This window comes from Epinephelus moara, chromosome 7, assembly GCF_006386435.1.
Source record: "Epinephelus moara isolate mb chromosome 7, YSFRI_EMoa_1.0, whole genome shotgun sequence".
Classification (NCBI taxonomy): Eukaryota; Metazoa; Chordata; class Actinopteri; order Perciformes; family Serranidae; genus Epinephelus; species Epinephelus moara.
The window spans coordinates 16,390,789-16,414,244 of record NC_065512.1 but is presented as its reverse complement, the minus strand read 5'-3'; the positions used below and the strand labels follow the sequence as shown (position 1 = coordinate 16,414,244).

General features: G+C 41.6%; 1 protein-coding gene across 11 annotated transcripts in view; it reads left to right on the top strand.

Moving 5' to 3' along the window:
• Positions 1-23,456, top strand: part of mcf2lb (mcf.2 cell line derived transforming sequence-like b) — a 62,190-nt gene that overhangs the window by 13,692 nt on the left and 25,042 nt on the right. For 8 of the 11 annotated variants that reach the window (XM_050048011.1, XM_050048007.1, XM_050048009.1 and 5 more), the window contains exons 1-4: positions 782-1,425; positions 14,206-14,289; positions 17,630-17,744; positions 21,914-22,004. In XM_050048011.1, coding sequence (XP_049903968.1) covers positions 915-1,425; positions 14,206-14,289; positions 17,630-17,744; positions 21,914-22,004 — 801 coding nt within the window. In that variant the 5' untranslated portion in view covers positions 782-914. Of the gene's footprint in view, positions 1-781; positions 1,426-7,638; positions 7,781-11,351; positions 11,374-14,205; positions 14,290-17,629; positions 17,745-21,913; positions 22,005-23,456 lie in introns of those variants that run through there. The other 3 variants (XM_050048015.1, XM_050048016.1, XM_050048018.1) reach the window with 3 other exon arrangements.

Genomic DNA, 23,456 nt, shown 5'->3' with positions numbered 1-23,456 from the left:
TTATGACACTGATAACCTCGTGCTTGCCCTTGGTCATAGAGCAAACGCGTGTTAAACTCAATGCCCCACCCAAACACAGGACACACTTAACACAACCAACATCTCTGCTTGTATATGTAGATAACGGTAGAATTAGCAGACAGAATAGTGTCTATTAGCTCGTTTGGCTGAAATATATCTTTTATACAACTCATTGAAATGGAATCTAAATTGCCACATTCTGTTAAGAAACAGTGTCTGTCTTTGAGAGGTCTCATTAGAATTAAGTCTTTCAGTAAGTTCGTAAGAATGGGGTCTTTTGTAAACAAGAATAGGGGCTTTGAATGGATACAGTCTGTGAATGGTTAAATGGGGATGCAGGCAGTGTTTGAATGGGCTGGTCAGAATGGAAGCTTTGTACTTTTAGTCCACATCTCCTGAGATAAGGCAGACGAAGAGCGAGAGCTTTGTTGGCCTAGGTAAATGAATGCTGGGCACAGGGGTGATAGCTGGAGTCTCTACCTAACCCATGTGACACAACAGGGCATGACATAACTTAGCATGCGTGGCGTTTTTTCTGTGTCTGACTACAGTGTCATAACTGGATCTCTTTTTAGAGGTCAGTCTTTTATTAGCAGGTTGGAGGCATTGCTGTTCAACTAGGTGGGGTCAGGTCATTATCTTTTTAAAGGGGAGGGAAAAGGGTAGCTGGGTGAGCAGGGAGGGTGGGGTCGAGTGCTACACTGTGGCTTTTGTCTACAGGGAAGGTAACCTGAGGTTGCAGGAGGAAGTCCCCACAGTTACTGAGTGACGTCCTGCAGGCTGTAGAGCACCTGCAGCCTGACAGGGAGCGAGAGGCTGAATGTGGCGTCTGGTGAAAGGTGGAGTCAGAATGAGAGGGGAATTGTTAAGGTGATACCTTTTTGCAAAGCTGCATGGAACAAGTGTTGGAGAAGAGGATCGAAGAGGACATAGACCAGGAGAGCAGGATGGGGGGTGAGGAGATGGGTGATTCAGGGTTCTTGATGGAAGAGGAGTTAGACGTTGAGTTAGACTCCGGGTTTTGCATGGAAGTGGACTCGGACCTGAGTTTATCAGGACAGGTGAGCTTAGACTCAGATGGACAGCTAGAGATAGAGGGGTTGGACTGGTTTGTGATTATAGGACACACAGATTCTCTAAGCGAGGGAAGTCCAGGAGGAGATGAAGGTAGTGAAACCCAGGAGAAAGCTGAGATTGAGGCAGATTCAGGGTCGATGGAGAGCGGAGAGACTAAAGCGGAGAGAGGGGAAGAGATGGATGGTCAATTCGAAGAGGTCAAAGAGGAAGAGGGAGTCTTGGATGTGTGTTTGTGCCCCGTGGAGGAGAGTGGGGGTCAAGTACGCATCTCTCTCGAGGAGGTGGAAAGATACTACAGATTTTCGCGCTGCTGCCACTGGCTGTGTGGTAGGTGTCAGATGTTTTATTATGTACTCTCAGCTTTTTTTGTATGTGTTATATGTGAGTCTTTCTTTCACCATGCTGTATTTACAGTGTTTCTGTGGGCAGTTTTACTCTAGTGTTACTTTGGTAACACCACAAATTGGTTCGTCCACCTGCCCTCTACTTTTGCTCTCACCTAGATCCCTTCCCTTCTTTGTTGTCATTGAAATCTTGAGTCCATTTGGCTGCAAAGTTTCACTTGATGTCTATTTTAAGTCTACCACAAACAGAGGAAACTACAACAAACTATGAATCACAGACGCTCTGTGGCCATCTGCGTTGGTTGTATGTACATATGTGGGATCTGGCATAGATAACAATGTGATAATGATCAACAGTGATGCACTGCAGCACTATATTTAGACAGGACCACTGGTAAATGCATTTCTGTTCATGAACAGGGCTTGTTGAGCTGGCGCAGAACAGAAGAGACAATTGTTTGTCTATTCAATATACAGTATCTCTGCAGGGATTTAGATTTTTTAGCATTTTCCATGATTCATTTCCAACTTTTTCCTAGTTTATGTTTTTTGTTGATCAGTGGTCACATTTGTAGAGCTGTCCCGAATACAATTAATGGGGCTTTGAAGTTCGCTAGGGGGGAAAACATAAGCTGATACACTTTACTCAAACTTGCAGTCATAATTTATGTACTTTGCTATCATTGTAATTATGAGTATAATGAAAGACGAGGACATAAATCGCACTTGAAGCGAAAACAGCTTCAAAATGTGCAATAATCACATCAAATAAATTACAGCTAAATCCCATATAAACACATTAGCTCATATGTAGCCCTATAAACAAATGAACAAATAAATAAACTGTAGCCTATGCCAGTATTAAATAGTATTGGATTACTATTTCTCATTTCATGGGCTGTTTGGATTTAAAACAAAACGAAACATTCAAAGACTGATTTGGACATTGAAAACCATGGCACTGGTCCAAGCTTCAAAGCGTTTGTGGAAACTCTACTTATTTCTTTACTGGGTGATTGAAGACCCAGCAGAGCAACATAATTGTTCATCGTCACCTCAAACATGCCTTTTTTAACCCTTGTCTGAACCCTCTCACCCCTGATATTATATGGACTCATCTGTCACTGCTCAGCCCTGGTTAGTGCTTTGCTTTGTTATTGTCACTCCCCCTCCATGACCATGACTGTAAGCCCCTTATTCCCACTCGTTGCCCTCCCCCATCTCTCTGTTTGTGGGAGCCTGCTCTGTTCCCGCCTTCTTTACCCCCCAACTCTGACCTGTCCAATACTCTGAACACAAACTATAACCAGAATAATTTAAGGTTTCTTGTAAGAGGGGAGCTTAAAACAGGAGATAAACTTTTATTATATGCTTTTATTAAATCTAAATCATTAACAAGTCAATAACTAGCATGTTTCATAGTTTATACATTTTGTTTTGGTCCACTGTTTCTGGCCTGATGAACTCGGGCTTCAGGCTTCTGCTGTAGTCCGGTTTAATCTGTGTCAGTAGAGGCAAGCAGTCCAGGTGTGTGACTGTGACCCACTAATGTTTGACTCGTCACCCACAAACGTGAGCGTGAGTGGACAGTAATCCCCATCGTTAAGCCTTCTAAAGAACATTAGCGTCTCAACCAGCAGGTGGTGTGTATATGTGCCGATGTGTGTGTGTGTGTGTGTGTGTGTGTGTGTGTGTGTGTAAGAAATGTTGGAGTAACGTTGTGTTTGTTCAGGGAGTGTATTTTCTCATTAGCAAAGTCAGTAACTCTTGGTAAAGAACAGAAAATGTGCTTTAATTCAATTATTGTAGTAGCAGGGAAAGGTAAGATGTTGATCAGTAGTGTTTATGGGAACGTTAAAACAGCAAATACTTAAGTATCTTCCAGTCATTGACCATGTAATACCATACAAAAGTAATTTGAGCCCTTTTTGTCATTGAGCACAGTAATTCTTGTTTTCCAGTTGGGAGGATGTATCCTATTTGCGCCAATATACAAAGACTGAGTTTCATTTAGACCACCTCCTGGACAGTAGTGCATTTCTATAAGATAGTTCTAAAGGTACAAGGGGGTCCAACACCCAGTACCAGCCAAGTATACCCAATAGCATTTGTCGGCTGCACATCCATGATGAGAATCTCCCGTTCCACCACATCCCAAAGGTGCTCTATTGGACTGAGATCTGGTGACTGTGCAGGCCATTGGAGTACAATGAACTCACTGTCATGTTCAAGAAACCAGTTTGAGATGATTTGAGCTTTGTGACATGGTGCGTTATCCTGCTGGAAGTAGCCATCAGAAGATGGGTACACTGTGGTCATAAAGGGATGGACACGGTCAGCAACAATACTCAGGTAGGCTGTGGTGTTTAAACCATGCTCAGTTGGTACTAAGGGGCCCAAAGTGTGCCAAGGAAATATCCCCCACACCATTACACCACCACCAGCAGCCTGAACCGTTGATACAAGGCAGGATGGATCCATGCTTTCATGTTGCTTACGCCAAGAACAGGTGTACCTAATAATGTAGCTGATACACACACATTTTTTAATATGTACCTGTCCTTTTATAAGATCATTGTGACATCACCGATACCTGCTGATTGGAAAGGACACTTGAGTGGTTTCACTGCCTGTTTTGTGAGAAATACAGTAGTATCTGAAACTGGCTCATCTTCTCTGTCCAATAGCCAGAGGGGTGTTAGTGATTGTATAATACTGTGTAAACAGTGCCTGGAAGTGTTTGGAAGGAGGTCAAGAAAAGAGGAGAGGCAGGAAAGGAGTAAGTGACCAAAAAGTGACTGAAACTCAAATCTGGCATCATCCAGGAGGGTTTTTTTTTCAGTAACAGAATACCCTATACCAGCTATAGCTAATCTGGGTGGGGGGTTGGTTTTGATATGTGTGGGAGTTGCTGGGGGCAAGGTGTGGCCAGTTGAGTAAGTGAGGCTGGGTCAAAAAGTGGGAACCGATGGAGGTTTCTGTGTGAACTTGATTCCACGAGGAGCGTGTGAGTGCCTGTGAGCGCTCTGCAGATGGCTAGACAGTTGCAGCTTTGTGTCCTTGGGCAGTGAGTCGCCATTAATAACATGGGAACACTACTTTACCAAGCTGCAAACATCAAAGATATGGTCATTTATCTGGTCTCATTTTTACTTGCCAGATGGTTGAGGAGCCATTTGCTTCACACACCCTTGCTTGAGGTTAAATTGATATAAAAGAGAAGAGTAAAAGGAAGTTGTGTTTCAAATAACATATGTAGATATCTGTCAGTCAGCTGTCCCTAATCAATATCTGTTAGCTACAGATGTTATCAGAAATAGTATCCGATCAATAGAGGAGAAGGCGGATACTCTGTATAGGTTTGATATGATTAAACGATTTGATTCTGAGGTCAGATCATTTTTCCTGGAGAAATAAAAATGAAAACAGAACTTGGCACAGTTCACAAGGCTGTGCGATCAATAATGTTTGTCTAGCTGCAGGTAGGCTTTTAATTTATAATAGATGAACTCATGCAACCTTTGCCATATTACAAACAGATGCATTTCTTGAAGAGGGAGTGTAATTGATTTGCACTTCAGGTCATGACAGGTGGCGTCAGTTCCAGTTTTGCACCTGCCAACTGTGTTATCAACCTGTGTATGAAAGGCACAGTTTACAAGATATTATTCACATGCCTATGTGACCATCTCTTTGTCTTTGTGTTCATGGACATGGTAGAACAGTGTAATCTGTGCGTCAGCCTCAGAGGTCTCCTGCTGTCACACAAGATTTAAAACCACCTGCTTCAGTGAACAGAAGCTGCAGAGGAGCATTTGTGATGTCATAAACTTGGCAAAGGTGTCGTGATGTCCTTGAGCACCTCTCTGTCAGGGATTGTCAGGTCTTCTGGTAGTGCGTTCATAAACTTAAAGGCCCTGAAAAAACCCTATGATGCTGTATAACCCCCTTTATACCCAATAATGCAACAATACACAATATGTGTCAACTGTGTCAACACTGAGATGTGATTAAGATCTAATCAAAACGAACTATTAATCAACACTCCAGTTGTACTCGTCACAGCTGGCACTATTGTTGGTGGAGTCTGTGCTAATGTTTGCATCTGCAGAATTTCTGATATCCAAAAATTAGAGCTGTTGTTGTCCTTGGCTTTTCTGTTTCATGTGTTGAAATGTTCGTTGACATTGCAGCCATGACCATTTGCCCATTTCCCAACGCCACTGCACTGATAAAAGGCTGAGTTGCAGCATGAATTGCCAGGTTTTGCTTGAATACTTTGGTCGGACCAAATTTAAAGCAGACACTTGATCTCGTTTTGACTCCATCCACGAGTGTCTTGAACATCCATAAGCTTTCTTGCTGCTGTTTTACTGGTGCCATAGCTCGCTAACTGGCTAATGGCTGCCGCTTCTCAGGTTTGGAACAGTTGCAATGACATACATACCGTAAAACTTCAATTAAAAGCCTAGTCTTAATTAAACACACAGTCCCTTTTACTAGCCAGGTGTGGCTACACATTTCGACAAATAAAGGCCTCTCTCAATTAGACACTTTTGTCAGTATGGAGATGCTACCGATCGTTAGCTTGGCTACCCACTTGAGCTAACATTAGTTAGCTGCGTAGACTGCACAGACAAACTTTTGTCACTATGGAGATGCTACAGATCGTTAGCTTGGTTAGATTCCCCACAACTTAACTGTTCAGTTCATTTTACTGACACCATGAGCACCAGAGGAGACTGTAAAAAAAAAAAACGGTGTCCTTCTTTCTTTGAAGCTGTCAAAGTCAGAATATGTGTCAATTCCTCAATTACCCAGTAAGTTATTCATTTATCTTTGGTCCACAAGGGTCCTCAGATCAAAATAATCAAAGGGGTTTTTCATAAAAATCAAATGAGTATTGTTTTAACAGGATAAAGTGGTGTTGTGTCAGTATGCCGGGTGCTGTAATCCTCTCTGATGCCATGTATGTCAGAGCTAGATCAAATAAAAAAATCATTTTTGATGTTATTCAAAGCCTAATTGTTATACACGTAATAGTCATACTGGTTCAAATAAACAATTTGATCATATTTCCCAACTTTGCTGAGCAACAGTTTTGTGTAAAAGGAATTAAAGGCCTGTTCCATATAGAAGCCTGTCCCAAATTTAGGCCTGTTAAGGTTGATGATTTAAGCAAATAATAGCCTGGGCTACTAATGGAAGTTTTACGGTAGTTGTTGAATGTGGATTGAAAACATAGGTGTATTTTAACTTGTGTTCAGTGAGGTCAGGACATGTCCCTGACCACTTCTGAAGGTGGTTCGGCCATCGGATCAGAATCCATGCCTTTGGGTGTATTTACACTTGTACTTTGATGTGGTCAAGCTCTTTCTGATTGCAATTCGATCACCCGAAACAACTTTGAATGCAAGATGTTAAGGGGTTCTGTGCATCTCCCATATAGCATCACTGTTCTCCAGTAACTTCCTATCATCTACCTGTGGTCCTTGACTCAGACTTATTCAGCAGCTACTTTTTAATGATATATCAAGTATGAGGTCATTTGTGTCTTAGCAACTACTCAAAATTTTCTGTTTCCACTTCCTGTTTTTGATGACTTTTCGCGCTTGCTGCTATAGATGCACTTATAAATTGCTTTGGACAGAAGTGTTTCCTAAATGAATGTAATGTAATTTAATTACCATTCCAGTCAAGGTGGCACATGAAGGTGTTTTAAATGTTTACTGGTTGGTAGTAATGTGGTCTAAAATCTTAAGGTTTGGTCTGTAAAATGGTTTAAAGTAATGTTAAATGTAAGAGTAGTAGTCCATGCAAAAACAGAGGTATGATCCTTTAAGTCACCTGAGTATCTAAAACCTTTGATTGATGTTGTTTAGACACAACAGGCATGGCACCAGCTGGTCTCAGAGGAAAAAGGTTTAAAGGAGGCAAGAGACTGAAAATGCCAGAGCAAGAAGATACACTTGAATGAACCCTGTCCTCAAACAGTTTGTGTGTGTGTGTGTGTGAGAGAGAGAGAGAGAGCGAGAGAGAGAGAGAGAGAGAGAGAGATATACCCTAAGGCCAAGTCACCTGATAGTTCCCATTGCCAAACAAAGAGTTAACAGCGAGACTTCTTGGTTTGTTTGAACTGGAGTCGGAGGAGGGTTCAAAGTAAAAGGGCTGTGCCTGTAAAAAGACAGACAGTCAGGATAACATACAGAACAAAGAGGGGAACGACATCCAAAACAATGATGGATATTTCACGATACTCTGGGATGGACTGAGCTCCACTGAGTTTGAAGCAAGACTAGGTGGATGTGCTTTGACCTGAGCCTGATGTCACAGGGCAGGTAGGATGCCATACAGGGAAAGTTGTTGGGACAGAAAGAGTATTCATCCATGTCCTTTATCAGTATAGTTAGTGATATCTGATCTGACTGATAGACCATATGTGTTTTTGGTATGATTGATGACAGACAGTTGCCAGACAAATAAAAAGAAGGCATAGACTCTACTTGTTATCTATAAACTGTATGTAAACTGTACACTATCTTTTAAAGTAGCCATGAGCAAAAGTCATCTGATTTCATATAATGTTTAGGGACAGAAGAGCCTGGTTGTAGGAGCCAGCTTCTACATCAGTCTCAATCCAAAGTCTTCGAAATCCGGAGCTTGAGCAGTGACTTGCAGCACCAAAAACCAACAAAAAAAGGTGTCCTTTAATGTAGTCATGATACGCGGATAGTTGCTGTTGTAATTTAAGGGTGCCCGGTGGCATCAGGAGGAAACGTGGCAAGACAAGGATGATAGTTAAGGCAGCAAAAGTCTGACTAAGGCAGGCGGGCAGAAGGGGTGATGAATGGGTCCAACAAACACCACCTTTCAGCCAAGAGAGCGGTGCTCACGTCCAGTAAGATTCTCCAGTTTTTTTCCTAAACCCAACCATGTGTGTTTGTTGTTGACAGAAAAATAAAAACGTAAATTCACCGTGTTGTACCAACATGGTACATTTATTTTGAAAGACACTGTATGTAAACGATAAATTTCCTGTGAAAACGGAAGTGTATTTTGAAAGAAGACAATGTATGTGACAGGACACGGTGTCCCAGAACGTCATCAACCAGTGCACCCAATGTACCTTTCACATCGTATGTAGACGTGGAACGTCCATGACCAAACGTCAGTATGTGATGAGGTCGGAGTGAGAATGTGTTGGACAGAAATGTCTTTGTGAGGTGACTATCTCTAATGATGATATAAGAATTAAAATGCAAGGGGGAAATTTGTGAGTAATTTCCTAAACTTAGATATGGTACGATACGATATAATGAGATGCGACGCGATACAATATGATACGACACTTTACTTTTATATACCTTATGGTAATTTTTGAATCCATTATGGTTATGAGCTTTACAAATATAAATCAAAATACCATTTTGAAATCCAAAGAGACATTGACCTTCATAGAAACATGATGTGGTGTTTCTGTATGATTTGCTTCAGGACTACAGAGCAAACACAGCCACGGCTAAGATGAAAAGTCAATATTGCTCTCTACTGTTACTCTGACTGCTGTATGTTTGCACCCACGTTTACAGGTTCTGTCACTATGAGACACTCCCCTCCTGTAATCTCCTGACTTTTCGGTCTCTATAGTTTCCCCTTGCGTTGTTACCTGACAATTTCTCCACATGTATTTTCGTGGTTCCAGCCTGTTCTAACTGAGATCGAGTTAAAAATTCAGTTTGTGGATGCAGAAAAGCTACAGCTCTCTAGCTCTGGGCATCTGGGTTGACTGAGAGTGCTTTCATACACGAAAAGTAAAAATAGTAAAGACCTGAAGAGGCCAGCGCTTTGTGTTTTTCATGAACTGTATGTGGTCTTTTAGCTTTAATGACATAGACGCCCACAGAGCCCCATTTGGCTGGAACTAGATATAAAATATGCACCTATCTTTAAACATCCGCTCAGCAGATGTGGTCTGTAACTGAGCAACTGGCATCAAATTCTGATGTTCCAGTTTATGGAAAGCATCCTAACACAAATGTTTGCACACCAAAAATGCCCCGAGGATCGATACTGGAAATGACTTTACCTCACTGCAGCTTCTCACAGCAGTATCTGACCACAATGTTAGAGTATTATCCTCAGGCGTCTCACTATGATGTCTTCGTTTTAAGAAACTGATCACAGACAGCTGTTTAATTCAATGAGACATGAAGCTAATGAAACAGCACCGACCTCATACATCTTGTTTTCTTCTGGGGTATAAAAAAAGGAGGGGATGTATGTGTGTTGTGTTTATGAATGTTCGAGGTGGCTGCATGAATCCAGTGAAACAAATGTGAGTGATGTGAATGTTTATTTGTGCTTTTCAGGATGAGTAACCTATACAGAAGCCACAGGTGTAAACAGAGAGACACATAGCAAAGCAGCAGCTGTATAATCCTGTAGCAAATAACTGTACTTGTGCCAGTTTTCTGTATTGATCTGTTTTGCCTCTGCGCTGCACAGCTCTCATTTTCAAGTTGAACTGTGGCCAGTTTTCATTCAACAAGCAACACTGAGAAGTTTCTCAAATACAGATCAGTGCATAGGCTGCATATTGTATGGGTGCTGTTAATGTTTACCGCATATTCATGAGGCCTAGCAGCTGGCTCACACAGCTGCTTCTCAGTGTAACCTACATCTTTTACACAGTCATTTTGACGCAGTAAATATCTCTAATTATGCTTTGTCATACTACTTACACCAAAATGCCCTGGTTTTCACATTATTGTAACAATTACCACCTTGTAATGGTATTCAGTTTAGACAACTTCGTTTATCCCAGAAGGGCAATTCAATTTTACAGTCTGCCCATACCATACATAAACTCTGACAGATCAATCAGTAGTAGTATGTCAGAGAGATCAATACATGGACAAAAGATGCACATTGGCACCTTGTGTGGTCCCGTGCATACTGACTCACACATTTTGATGATTAACAAAGGTAAACAGTCTGTCACCTGGCAAAAAGTCATTGGATATAAGGCTGGGTATTGGTACTATTGGATAGAAATGATAAACTAATACCAAGAAGTATCTAGATCTATCTAGATCTATAGAAAATGACAGTGTATGGTTTTGCTCGCAGCCAATCACAGCAAGCGTTCTTCGATTTAAAGCAGTGTGTGATTGGCCCACTACTGCTACAGCTATAACCCCTACAGTCCTTCATGTGGTAAGGTCGAGAGCAGTGTATTTGACAGAGTTGGCAGTTCAGCGTGCCGAGATGCCACCAAAACAGTCCAAAGTATGGCTACCCAACACATTCTCACTCCGACCTCATCACATATTGAGGTCATGGACTTTCCACGTCTACGTACGACATGCAAGGTTCCCTGGGTGCGTTAGTTGTTGACATTCTGGGATGCATGGTAACATGCATTGCCTTCTTTCAAAATACACAACGTTTACATACAGTCTCTTTCAAAATAAAGGAGCTACGATGGTACAACACAGCGAATTGACTTTTTTTTTTCTTTCAACAACAAACACACATGGTTAGGTTTACACAGCAAAAACATGTGGTTAGGTTTCGGAATAAAGAACAGGGTTCGGCTTTAGAATTTTACACGACATGAACACCACTCTCTCGGTCAAAGGTCGATGTTTGTTGGACCCATCCACTACCCCTGCTGCCTGCCCCACTTGGACTTGGACTTTCGCTTTTGTCCTTGTCCCGCCGGGTTTCCCCCTGATGCTGCCGGGCACGATTTAACTCTAACAGCAACTGGCTGCGTTGGTTTCTGATGCCGCAAGTCACTGCCCAAGCGCTGGATTTCGACGGCTTAGGAGTGGGACCAGGCCTGGCTATACTACATGCCTGCGGTGTCTGATGGCATTTTACACAAGTGAACGCAAATGATGGGCATCGAATAAAGTTAGAAAAAAAGGTATCATGACATACTCTATTGGTATCAATATCACTTTGAAGGTACTGGTTTTCGCACTTTTTTGACACAATTCCAAACTCTGTAGGCTAGACTACGAATGTCCCTCTTTGCCCTGTGAGTGTCTGCTGCCTCCAGTTTGATCTCTGGTATAACCAGAACTTCCATCTCCTCCTGCAGTAATGAACCTTAAATCTGATTATTTTAATCCTTATGAGGGAAGTCCAGTCGGGGGATGGAGTGAGGGGGCCAACAGAGCCTGTTAATCTATCAGGACTGTGTGTTATCTACAACAGAACAGATCTGTGGGATCAGACTGCAAGTTTCCACTAACCTTAATGTACAGGAACATTACTGTTGTATTTATATTTCCCAGAAAATGTATGCTGAAAGCTTAGATGAAATGGCGTTTTGAGAGTATCTTCTTAAGATTTTTTTGGCATTTTGCCTTTATTTGAAAGGACCGCTTTAGTGAAATCAAACCTGTGGTTGCTGCAGTAAGGACATAGTCTTTGCACATGGTACGCCTGCTCTACCAGGTGAGCTACTGGGCAGCCAGAGAGTATCTACCTTCAGTGCTGTCATGTATTTCAGAGTGAAACAAGATAAGCAGGCAGGATATTAGATTGAGAGGAATTTGATTTGACCATTGAAAAGTGGGTCTGTCATAACAGTGAGGCCATTACGGTGTACACTAATGACATATAGTGGTATCCGTCAGGGAGGGAGAGAGACAAAGCCCAACCTACAGTGTGCTCCATGTAGTTGCTGAAGCAGTCCACTAAAAATGCCTTTTGCATAATCTTGAGCTGTCACAGATACCGCTTTCCTCGGAGTGAATAAATTCTGGCCAAAGGGCCCTTAACTACTAGCCTGGAAATCCAGACCCAAATCTAGAAAGATTTAGGGTCTGGCCATGAGTAATGCAAATGGCCCAACTCGAGGGGCGGCACCAAGCATGCATTTGTAAATATCACTGCATGCAATTGGATAACACTACAACCAATCAGAACAATACACAGGGTGACGTATACGCTTAGCTACCAGCGGAGCTAAGTGGTAGATTAGACTCTTGCCGTATCCGGTCGGCAAAACAGCAAAAACATCCTTCTTGCAATGGAAAGATTCGAGCGCCGTCTTCTGTTCCTCTTTTAGAGAAAAAGCCAAGTCTAACTCGTTCATTGTAGCGGCCAAAGCCATTTCAAACAACTGGTGTTCATCTGTAGCCATCTTGCAATGTTTACTGACTGATTCCAGACTTCATCGTCGCAGTGCTGTCGTCATCTTTTTAGATCGCCTCTGGCCTGCCTATATCAGATACACCGATGTGATTGGTGCAGCTTGGTTTCATGGGCATAGATAATGAGCATCATTACTGATTGCCAGAGTGACTCGCTGAGCAAATTCAAATTGTGCTCTCGCGAGAACTCTGGATTTCCAGGGTACTTAACTACAATATGTTGGGGAAACTAAGACACACCAATGTAGCATTTTGTTGCTAACCAGCTAACTTAAAGATGTAGCTATGAGCTGGAAAGATGCTCTGTTCATAGAACTAGGCAGTCTATGCAGCTGAAAGAGGCAAATACTTTTGAGATTGGTGCTATACAACCAGTGAAAATAGAGAAAAAGGACTGTGGCATTTGCGTTTGCTCAAGAGGTCGAAAACGTACAAATGCCAGAATGCACTGTGCTGTACTGGACCAGTAAACGCTCCCACTGGTGGGTGATGTAATGCATGATTAGACGTTTTTTTCCACTGGAAACAATATGGCGGCCCGCTCATAATAAGTAATGATATCTGTAAATTACATTTAAACTGTTAGCTTGAATATGTTTCTGAAAACATGTGAGGCGTGAAATGGGCAACGCAGTAACAGAATCTTGCTTCATATTTGATCAGCACTGCTTAGCTTTATCATCTGATCTCCGTTTTGACTCTACAGGAGATGACTGATGAGTGGATGTCATGATATTATTGGTTGAAACTGACCCTTTCGCCAAGTCCCGCCCCTTTGTGATGGTCCGACAAGCTGTCGGAGTAAGCATGGAGCCCACACTGTAACTAACTGCACTCCCTGAAGAAATATTATCATATTTTTGGAAAAATGAAAGAGTGATTCCAGAGAGAAGCAGACAGAGGGGTCTACAGTCTGTGTTTGAAGGATATATCCAGGATGTCAAACTGACTCAGCAGCAACAACAGGTTAAAAAGACAAAGATAGTTAGAAGCTAAAGCCGAACTATAGGCTACAGATCACAGTGTGAAAGTGAACCACCACATCACTGCTGATCGCCACACAAGACAATGAATATAAAGGGAAACTTTGCTGATATTGAACCAGCTGTGTGGCATCGCAGTGTGTGCAGATGAACGGCAAGCTATGTTATAATTGGCTGGTCTGAGTGTGTGCAGATGAACGGCAAGCTATGTTATAATTGGCTGGTCTGCATCGGGGGCGGGACTTGCTGAAGAGTTAATTGGTTGGTATTACATAAGTACACGCCATATTTTGTTTTTAAGAAAGAAAACATTTTTGGCACATATTGTTAAACAGGTGCACAGCTTGACTGGGGACGTGATCTTAAAGGGTTAAAAAAGCATTTTTCATTTAATCAACTTTACGTTTGAATCTTGCATCTCTGTAGCAAGTGTGGGAAAGCAGCTTGTTATATTGCCTACAGTGTATTAGCTGCTGGTGTGTGTGTGAAAGGTGCCAGATAAATCCAAACAAACAGACTCATGATTAAACAGACCTGAGAAACTGCCTCCAGGCTCCCTCCTCATCTTCAGCTCTGACGTCACTGATGTTTGCCTTTCTCTGTTTTCTCCAGATGAGATCATGCAGCTGGACAGCAGTCCCCTCCGTGCTGCTGACATCACCCCTGACCTCAAGAAGCAGTTTGCCTTCCTCTCAGGTGACTCTTGTAAATCTTTCTCTGTCTGTCTGTGTGTGGGGGGGCGTACGGGGATTTCAACTTATTCACTGTCTGTCAGTTTATTTCTTAATTAGCACAGCACTAATCATCTGTCTCGTCCCTGCCACCGGAGGAATCATTTCTATTTTAACTACACCACTTGATATTTGCATAGTTAATGTGAACTGTTTTCTCCCGGCAGTTAGGATTTGCTATTCAAATGTCACCTCCCTCTTTTTCCTCTTCGCTGTTTGTCAGGTCTTAGTCCAAATACCCATTGCCTTCCTGCTACTGTTATCTTATCTGTATTTCAGTCACTCCCTCTGTGTGTCTAGTTCATCGTAAAATTCATGTTTTATATCTTTTTATGACATTTGAGGCACCTCTCCCAGAGATTACCAGATATCTGTGACATCTATTATATCCTCTCTGACAGTACTGTAAATATTCCCAGTGTGTCAGAGGTGACCTTGTGGCGGCAGCAGCGGTCGGGAACCATTTTGCAGACAAATATCTAAGCAGACGTTGAAAGCATGACCATGCACTTGCTGTTGCTATAGTGACGAGAGAAGAAAAGGCAGACAGATTGATATTCTGATCACATGCGCTGACAGAGCAGCTGTTTCACACAGCGAGGAAGAGAGTGTGTGTGTGTATGTAAGACGTGATGAGCGCACCAGTCACTGTGTACAAATGTGTTTCACCTCTTTTTCCTCACACCATTTTTTAGATTTCAGTTTTATTATTCCGTCCTCATTTGTGTCATCTACTATTGAGTCTTTTTTCTTAAAGGACCCTTAAAACATATTTTCTCCATCTGCTCCTTATCATGAGCGATGGGGAACACACACCTTTCTGCTGACATTAAAACAGTTTTGGTTTATTTTACAGGAGAATTTTAATTTATTCATGTTTTTTCATGTGTCCTCTTCACTAGTTTGAGGTGGGCGGAGCTATAATGAAAGAGATGTCACACAGATGCCTCTGTGCACCAAACAGGGTCATTCTGTGTTAAATCAGATAAGGGTTGTTATTTATATTTTACATTTTGCATACTTTCCTTTAAACCTTAAGGCCCAGACACACCAAAGCGACATCAACTGTTGCATTGCCTCCCCTTGCTTGTGTCTCAGCCAAAAAGTTGCACATGAATAGACCCTTTTAGAGCCAACATCACAGTGATGTCAGTTTGTTAGCTGGAGGCAAAACACAACTCTCCACCACAGGGCTGTAGGCTACATAGGAGTCATAAAATGTCATGGCTCAAAACCAGCCGCCACTGCCTATCGACAAAAAGAAAGACAACTATGGTTAAATGTGATAAGATGGACTGGACGGAGGCGATCATCAAAAATGCTCTAATGTCATATCAGGTTAGGGAGAAAGTATTTCCTGTTGTAGGGATGACTAACGTTATGTGTATTAAGGGTTATCATTTCCACCTCCTCAGAAACTGGGGAGGTTTTAAGAGGAATACTGGATTTCTCCATAATGCTAACTTTTTAGCGCACTAGCTAACGTTAGCTTCGATAGCAAAACTAACCGGAGGAAACTGTTCCAAGTGTCATCCTCCTTTGTAAGATTGGCATAGTGATCAACCACAAAGCTTCCTGTGACACCATCCATCCACTGAGTGAGAGCATACGGGTCGGCCAGTCTGGTCCCGTTGGTCAGTGTTTACTTGTTCAAGTAACACTCACGGTCCTGGAGAGTGAGTGACCAGACATGTTGTGTTCGTAAATTCAGTCTGATGCTCTACACTAAAATGAGAGCCCTGTGGGTCGAAAAAACTGAGCGTTATATTTTTATATGAATTAACGAATGGTTAAGTTAATCACACGTTCACTCTGCTCAGAGTTCTGCTGCTCCGTCTCCCCAGTCAGAGTGCCCAGAGAGTGCGGAGCTCTGGATAACTGATGGTACATTCTGACGGCGTTACGAATTTACGAACAGTACAGTTTGTGCTGGAATATTTCTGAATGCACTACTTGCATCATCTTCCTCCATTGTCTAAGACAAGTCAACAGAACTTGCTATCTAGGCTTGGCTAATGTCTGTGGAGAATTGTTTTGCCTCTAGCCCAAAAAAAGGCCTTACTGTTTACTAACAGTAAAAGGGCCTGTACACCACAAAGACTACAGCCAATGGTCAACTAGCACCTATGTTAAAAGAAATAACTCTCCATACCATCAGGCGGCAGTAATCTGTATTCATCGTTCAAAAAGCAAAACTGGAAAACAGACAGGACTCAAGGATTCAAGATGCTAGTTAGCAAATTAGCATATTACAACACAACCTGATGTTGAAAGAGCAAATTAAATATTTGCCATGCACAATTACGAATCATTTGTGCTGAAGAGCCCAGTGGCTAAAAACGTAATCTTACGTAATATAACAAATTTGTTTTGATCTCCTCCCTCTTGACTTTAGCAGTTTGTTTGCTTCCCTAACTTCCATTTCTCTTCTTGCGCACTGAGCTGAAATCCCCAATCAGAGGGATTTTATCCACCGACAGACTCCGCCAACAATTCAGCTGCTGAATCGGCTAACAAAAAGTCAAAAGGGTCACCACTAAAAGTAAGGCGACAGATGTCCACCGATGGCCAGACATTGACCAACCGCCAACCATTTGCTTTGTGTGTCAGGTTCCTTGTGTTTATGCTATTCACGACCAAGAAGGTATTCTGTAAAAAAAATAAAAATAAAATTAAAAAGGCAGAATTTTGACTTTTTTTATTATCACTGGAAATTTTTATCATTTTTCAACCTAAAAAAACATCATAATTAGGAAGCCATTTTAGGGTGTCACACAAAAGACCTACCTGTAGATCTTTAACGTTAATTATTCCCTTTTTCATACATTTACTATTTTAGAATCCTAGTTATCTTAAAGTCAACAGTATAACTGGAAGAAAAAACATTTATGTCAAACCTCTGGCTGTCTTTGTTGGTTGTTTTAACATGGAGGCGTATGAGACTAAATCATTTATTATGATGGATAATTTGTGTTTTCTGTACAGCCTCCAGTCGTCAGTGATAAAGCTGTAGCGTCAGTGCCCCCATGTGGGCACAGCTTCTTCTTCATCAGTGCTCTCTTCCTTTTAATCTAGCTGTAATATATCACAAGACTTGTCCTTGTCAAATTGATTGACAGAACCTCCAATTAAGAGGCTGACAGCATGACATTTATGATCAGTTTAAATGATTTTGTCTTTGCCACATATATTATGTATATAATCTTAAATGCTATACTAGCATGCAACATTCTTATGGCGATACACATGTAATTCCTATGTTCATGCAGGGAATATTGATGTTCCGATGTTTTTGTGTTTTCTAGGAGGTAGAGGCGATAATGGCAGCCCCATCATTGTGTTCCCAGAATTCCCTGCATTCGGAGAGATCACCGATGGAGAGTTTCACAACGTGCTGACCTATCTGACGAGTGTGCCCAGGTAAAGTCCCTCACTGACACACACAAATCAGAGATCGTTGTATGTGATTTAACAATAGTCACGCCCCCTTTCTTACTTCTTGTATCACCACTGATTTTCCTCTATCTCAATATCCTTCATCGGCACTTTGTAAACACCATCCTGTTGTCACCAGCAACCCGTTTTCTTCCTCTTGATGCAGCAGCACAAGGCTGATAAAGAGTCTGTGTGGGGGGATTGATGTAATGAAGTAAGATAGGCAGAAAGTTAGTTTATGAAGACACCAGTAGGTGGCAGTGGGTACTTAAACACTGCTTAAAGATGCAGGCTCCAGAGGATTTGTGCAGTGGATGAGACAGCCACTGTAATCTGTCGGGGCAAAGTGATTCCTTTATTAATAACATGGCCAATTAATAATCCAGGGTCTTTATCAGCCCTCTGCAGACTGTCTTTGTCCACACGGATAGACCAGACCAGACAAGGGGGGAGGGGAAATACACAAAGCCATCCTTTTCTCCAACTGTTCCTCCAAAAAAACAACCCATCTCCCATTTTTATGTATATTTTTATATTGTTGTTTTTTATATTTCCTCACTGTTTAGTCTTCTAACCTCTTGATTTAGCTCCCCCCTTAGCTGTCCCACGTTTCCGTCATCGTGCCCCATGACTGGCAAAGTGCATAAAAATAGAAACTGCAGCGATTCTGACTGTTTGAATCTGAATAATGCATACGGACAGCTGAGCAGAGCTGTGTCCTGGAGTGTTTATGCTTGTATGTGTGATGAATTCACATGAACACCTGTTCAAACAGGCATGTGTCTGCTTTAAGACACACATGTGCTCATGTTTAATATGTCAGAAATACCATTTTTGTGTCAATAAGTTAAGAATAAATCAATATTTCCTGTTCCTATATCCTATTTTTAATGGGTTTTTCCATGTTTAAAAAACCTGCACATGCTAATTTTGGTGCAATAAGGGTATAAATTAACCGTTATGGTCTGACTGTTGAGGTTTCCAGTTACCTGAAGGAGGGTCGTCCACAGAGGTGAGCCTCAAGCTGTTCTGAATACAGAGGCAGATGGCTGGAGCTACCTGAGGGACTGACACCCCCGACGGGGCGCACAGTCCACAGCCAGGTTCCAGTGTCCTACAACTGTGTATCGTGCCCTTCAGCAGCTGCTGCCAGTTTGAAACAAATACCTCTGGATCAATATTAAAGGCAGACATAATTTCTAATGTTGATTGCATCGTACCATACCTGTGCATGCTGGTTATCATATTATATATTGACTGTAAAGCTAAGTCTTCAGTGCTTAATTCATTTCATTTCTGGATCCTAATTTGTTTACTTAAGGCTTTGCATTTATAAACATGGTCTTTTATCAGACCATGTTCCCATCTCTCTCCCTTCTCATTGGCTTTGCAATTGCGTGCATGCATGGATCTGGCATTGCTGATTGGTTTTATGTTAAAAAGATACAGTCAACATGCACATATCCCAGAGCTGAAACACACTCTGCCCTCATGGCTTATTTAATCTGTTTTTAATTTAATATACCAGCGCTCTAATGTTCAAGTAGTCACCCTCTCTGCTCTATTTAGTCCAACAGAAGACGGGGAGGGTGTTGCAGTGTGTGTGTGTGTGTGTGTGTGTGTGTGTGTGTGTGTGTTGCCACGTCTGCATATGCTTTCATGCAGTAAATTTCCCTCCTCACTGGATCGCCTGTGGGCAGAGCTTTTTCACAAGTCACAGCTTAACACTTAACACTGTCCTGAGAAATCCAATTATTATTAGGACACTCATGCATGTGCGGCAGCAGCATCACCAGGCTGTGTCTATGAATATTTGAATATTACAGTTTATATGTGAGACGGTGTCTGTTTATGATACAAAATGATAACTATACAAGACATTAAATCATTTAAAATGTCCATGTGCCCATTTCTATCCTTTTATACATTTTAAATTATCTGTCTTTTAGAACCAAAATTCTTGATTATTTTTTTGTTTATTTTTAGGGTATAGTGTACTTCATCAAAATTGACATTTTTTAAAAACTAAAGTAAAATGTGCTCTAGCCTAATTTAGTAATTTATAGTCCCAGTATGATTAAAATAGGCAATGAAACACACAGAGCAGATAAAATCAAATACTGTATTATTTGTACGGCTGCATAATTTATCGAAATATTATCCAAATCGTACCAAAAAATTAAGAGCAAAAATTACCATTCCCACTAAAATTGTAATTCATATAGCAATGGCAGTGTCTCTTAAAGTAATTGCAATATCACTATCATTATTATTGTTATTTTATTTTCATTTTATTTATTTTTTTATTTTATTTTATTTTATTTTAATTTAGTGTTTTATTTTTTTTTTAAATTTAATTTAATTTAATTCAATTTTATCTTTTAATTTAATTTTTGATTTTATTTTATTTTAATTTCATTTAATGTTTTTATTTGATTTTTTAATTTAATCTAATTTAATTGTAATTTTTTTATTTAATTTAACTTAATTTAATTTTTATTTTTATTTGATTTGATTTAATTTATAATTTATTTTAATTTAATTTACTTCAATTTAATTTTAATTGTAATTTTAATTTTATTTATTTTAATTTCATTTAATGTTTTTATTTTATTTTTATCTTTTTAATTTCATTTCATTTTAAGTTTAATTTAATTTATGTTTATTTAATTTAACTTTATTTTTATTCTTATTTTTTTATTTAGTGCATATCGTGCAGCCCTAATTATTTAATATTTATTGAAAATCAAATAGGGGACTAGTCGTGTGACACACACAACACACAGTTTGAGACGTTATCTTTCAGCGGTGACAGCAGAGTGCCATTTCATCCTGTACTTCACATTTTCTTTTTTCAGCCTCAGGTGCTCCATGTTCACCATAAACCACCCTCTCATCTCAGCAGCCGTAAATGTCTTTGAGGCAGTAAAAGCTCTTGTCCGCTGTCTTTCTCCTCCTCCTCCTCCTCCTCCTCCTCCTCCTCCTGCTCTGCGGCTGAGATGTAAAGCAGTTTGTGTGGCTGTGGATGATTGAGCCCGGAGCAGAAAAGTGGGGATGATGGAGGAAGCACACAGGAAAAGATGAAGAGGGAAAGTGCAGAGAAAAAGGACGAGATCGCTGCTGTGAATATAAATATTACAGTGAGGTAAAGCAGAGACGCAGACATGATTAGCATTCTGTACTTTCCTAATAAATGAAATCCTCATGCTTACAGTAGCATCCTCTGTAGTCCTGCCCCTCCCCCCACATCTGTAAAGATCTGCTGACTGGCGACTAGAGCTGCTCATCACTGTGCAGTCATCCTGTGATAGGTTCGTTTCTCTGTGGCTCCAAGTGTCTCATTGGATGGCAGACAGATGCAATGTGGAGGGAAGGAGGGGGGCACTGGCTGGATGCTGTGGTGGTCTGAAGCATTTGGCTCCCTCCCCTTCAAACAGTGCAGCACGCTGGGATCTACCTCTGAGACACATCCCCTTCTCCTGTGTTTTCATTTTGGCTTTATCATCCCAAGGACTGCTCTTTTTATCTGCTGCCACCCTGGTTATACAGAATGGTGGACGTGAAGGAAGATACCTGAGGATTACTAGGATGTTTCTGCAGGAGAGGTTCTGGCAGTGCTGAGGTACTCAGGCACCTTCGCTGTAGGTGCATCATGTTTAAGTACCCACAGGGGAGTCTGCCGGTGAGCGGCGGCTGTCATTGATTGTTGGCGGTGTGTAAACCACACAGCCCTCCTCTCTCCTGGGACCAGACAGGACAGCAGGAGGAAGAAGGGGGTGCAGTGGGAGAACTGGGGGCTGATGGCCAAGAAATCTGGAGGTGCTCCACGGTATCTCCTTTTATAGACTGCACCAGCTGTCTGAGAAGATAAAGAGCTGCATAACAAAACACTGAGCTGTGAACAAGCTCTTAAGTTCCTCCACTGTCTCAGTGTGCACAAGGCGACGGAAAACTACATGTATGTTTTATGTCTTTGTGTTTGCTCTTCTGTGTCCCAGAGTTTCTCTGTGGCCCCTCATATTATATAGGCAGTGTGAGGTCAAAGTTGATGTGATCTCTTCTCACCATTCATTGTGCTGTTAAATCAAGCTTCATCTATTCAGTGTACCACAGTTTCATTTGAGTTTAACATGTCGCCTCTCTGTGTTTTCCAGTTTGTCTTCAACAGGCGTGGGATTCATCCTGGTCATCGATCGCCGGCAAGACCGATGGGCGGCTGTCAAGGGGACCCTGCTTCGCATCGCAGTAAGTTGCTCTTTGTGTGAACACATGTGACCATGCACTTAATTTAAGGGTATACTATGCAGGATTGTAAACATGCTTGCCAGCGAGACAGACAGTAAAACCAAATCCCAGATGCACTCTCATTTGGCATTTTGGCTCTCTATGTTTGTGTCTTTTCAGCTGTGTGTCTCTTGGGTGCCTGCAGCTCACTGTCTGGCACCTGGTTGTTGCCTTTTAAGAAAGCCCCAATCTCACCTGAGACCTCTGGGACACGCACTTAAATGTTCCGCACACAGAAATTAAGATAATAGAGGCAGAGGGCAGAGTCTCTGCAGTGATAATTAAGAGGGATTACCTCTGTATGAGTCTATACATTGTTGGGGTTTTTTGTGTTTTTTAGGAAAAACCTTCGTAGTATACCTTTAATGTCTTTGTGTCTGTGTGGGGGTGAAATGAGAGGTCCCAGTTTTAAAGGCAGTGGCCTTGCACCCAAAGAAAGGGAGGCCAAAGAGAGCTGTTTGAGCGTCCCCGTCTCTCTTTCTCAGCTCACGGCACCAATATCACCTCCACCCTGGGGGGGAGGTTGATATGAGCCAGCCTCATCCTTGAACTCTATCCCATCACATCACAGCCTGCCATGTGTTTCCATAGCTACGGGGACAAATAAACAGTCACATGCCAAAAAAAAGGCGGAAGGAGAGGTTTCTTTTGTTCACTCGTTCATTTCAGTGTTATCACATCTGCATCAGATTGTTTACTATTGAGAAACAACAGATGTATTTACACACTGCAAAATGCCAAAACAAAATTAAGATACTGAGTCTGCTTAATTAATGGAAAACTAATAGTCAGTCTGGTTTAAGGACTCATGTTGTGTTTCAGGCAACACATTCTCACTCCAACCTTGTCACATATTGACGTTTGGTCATGGACTTTCCACGTCCACATACGACGTGAAAGGTACCCTAGGTGCGTTGGTTGTTGACGTTCTGGGACACCGTGTCAAGTTCTGTGTGTTAAATGCATTGTCTTCTTTCAAGATACTAAAATTTAACGTTTACATACAGTCTCTTTCAAAATAAACACATTACGTCAGTACAACACCAATGATTTACTTTTTTTTCCTTCAACAACAAAAGCATGTGGTTGGGTTTTGGAAAAAAGAATCTTACGGGACACAAACACCCCTGTCTTGGGTGAAAGTCGGTGTTTGTTGGACCCATCCACCACCTCTCCCGCCTTAACTTTTGTCCTTGTACTGCTGCGTTTCCCCCTGATGCCGCCAAGTGCCATTAATAAAGTGCATCGTATCGCATCGTACCGTGTCATATCGTACCGTATCGTACCGTACCTTACCATGCCGTACCGTGCCGTACTGTATCGTATCGTATTGTATCGTATCGTACCGTACCGTATCATATTGTATTGTACTGTACCTTTCCGTGCCGTGCCATGCCTTGCCGTGTCATACCG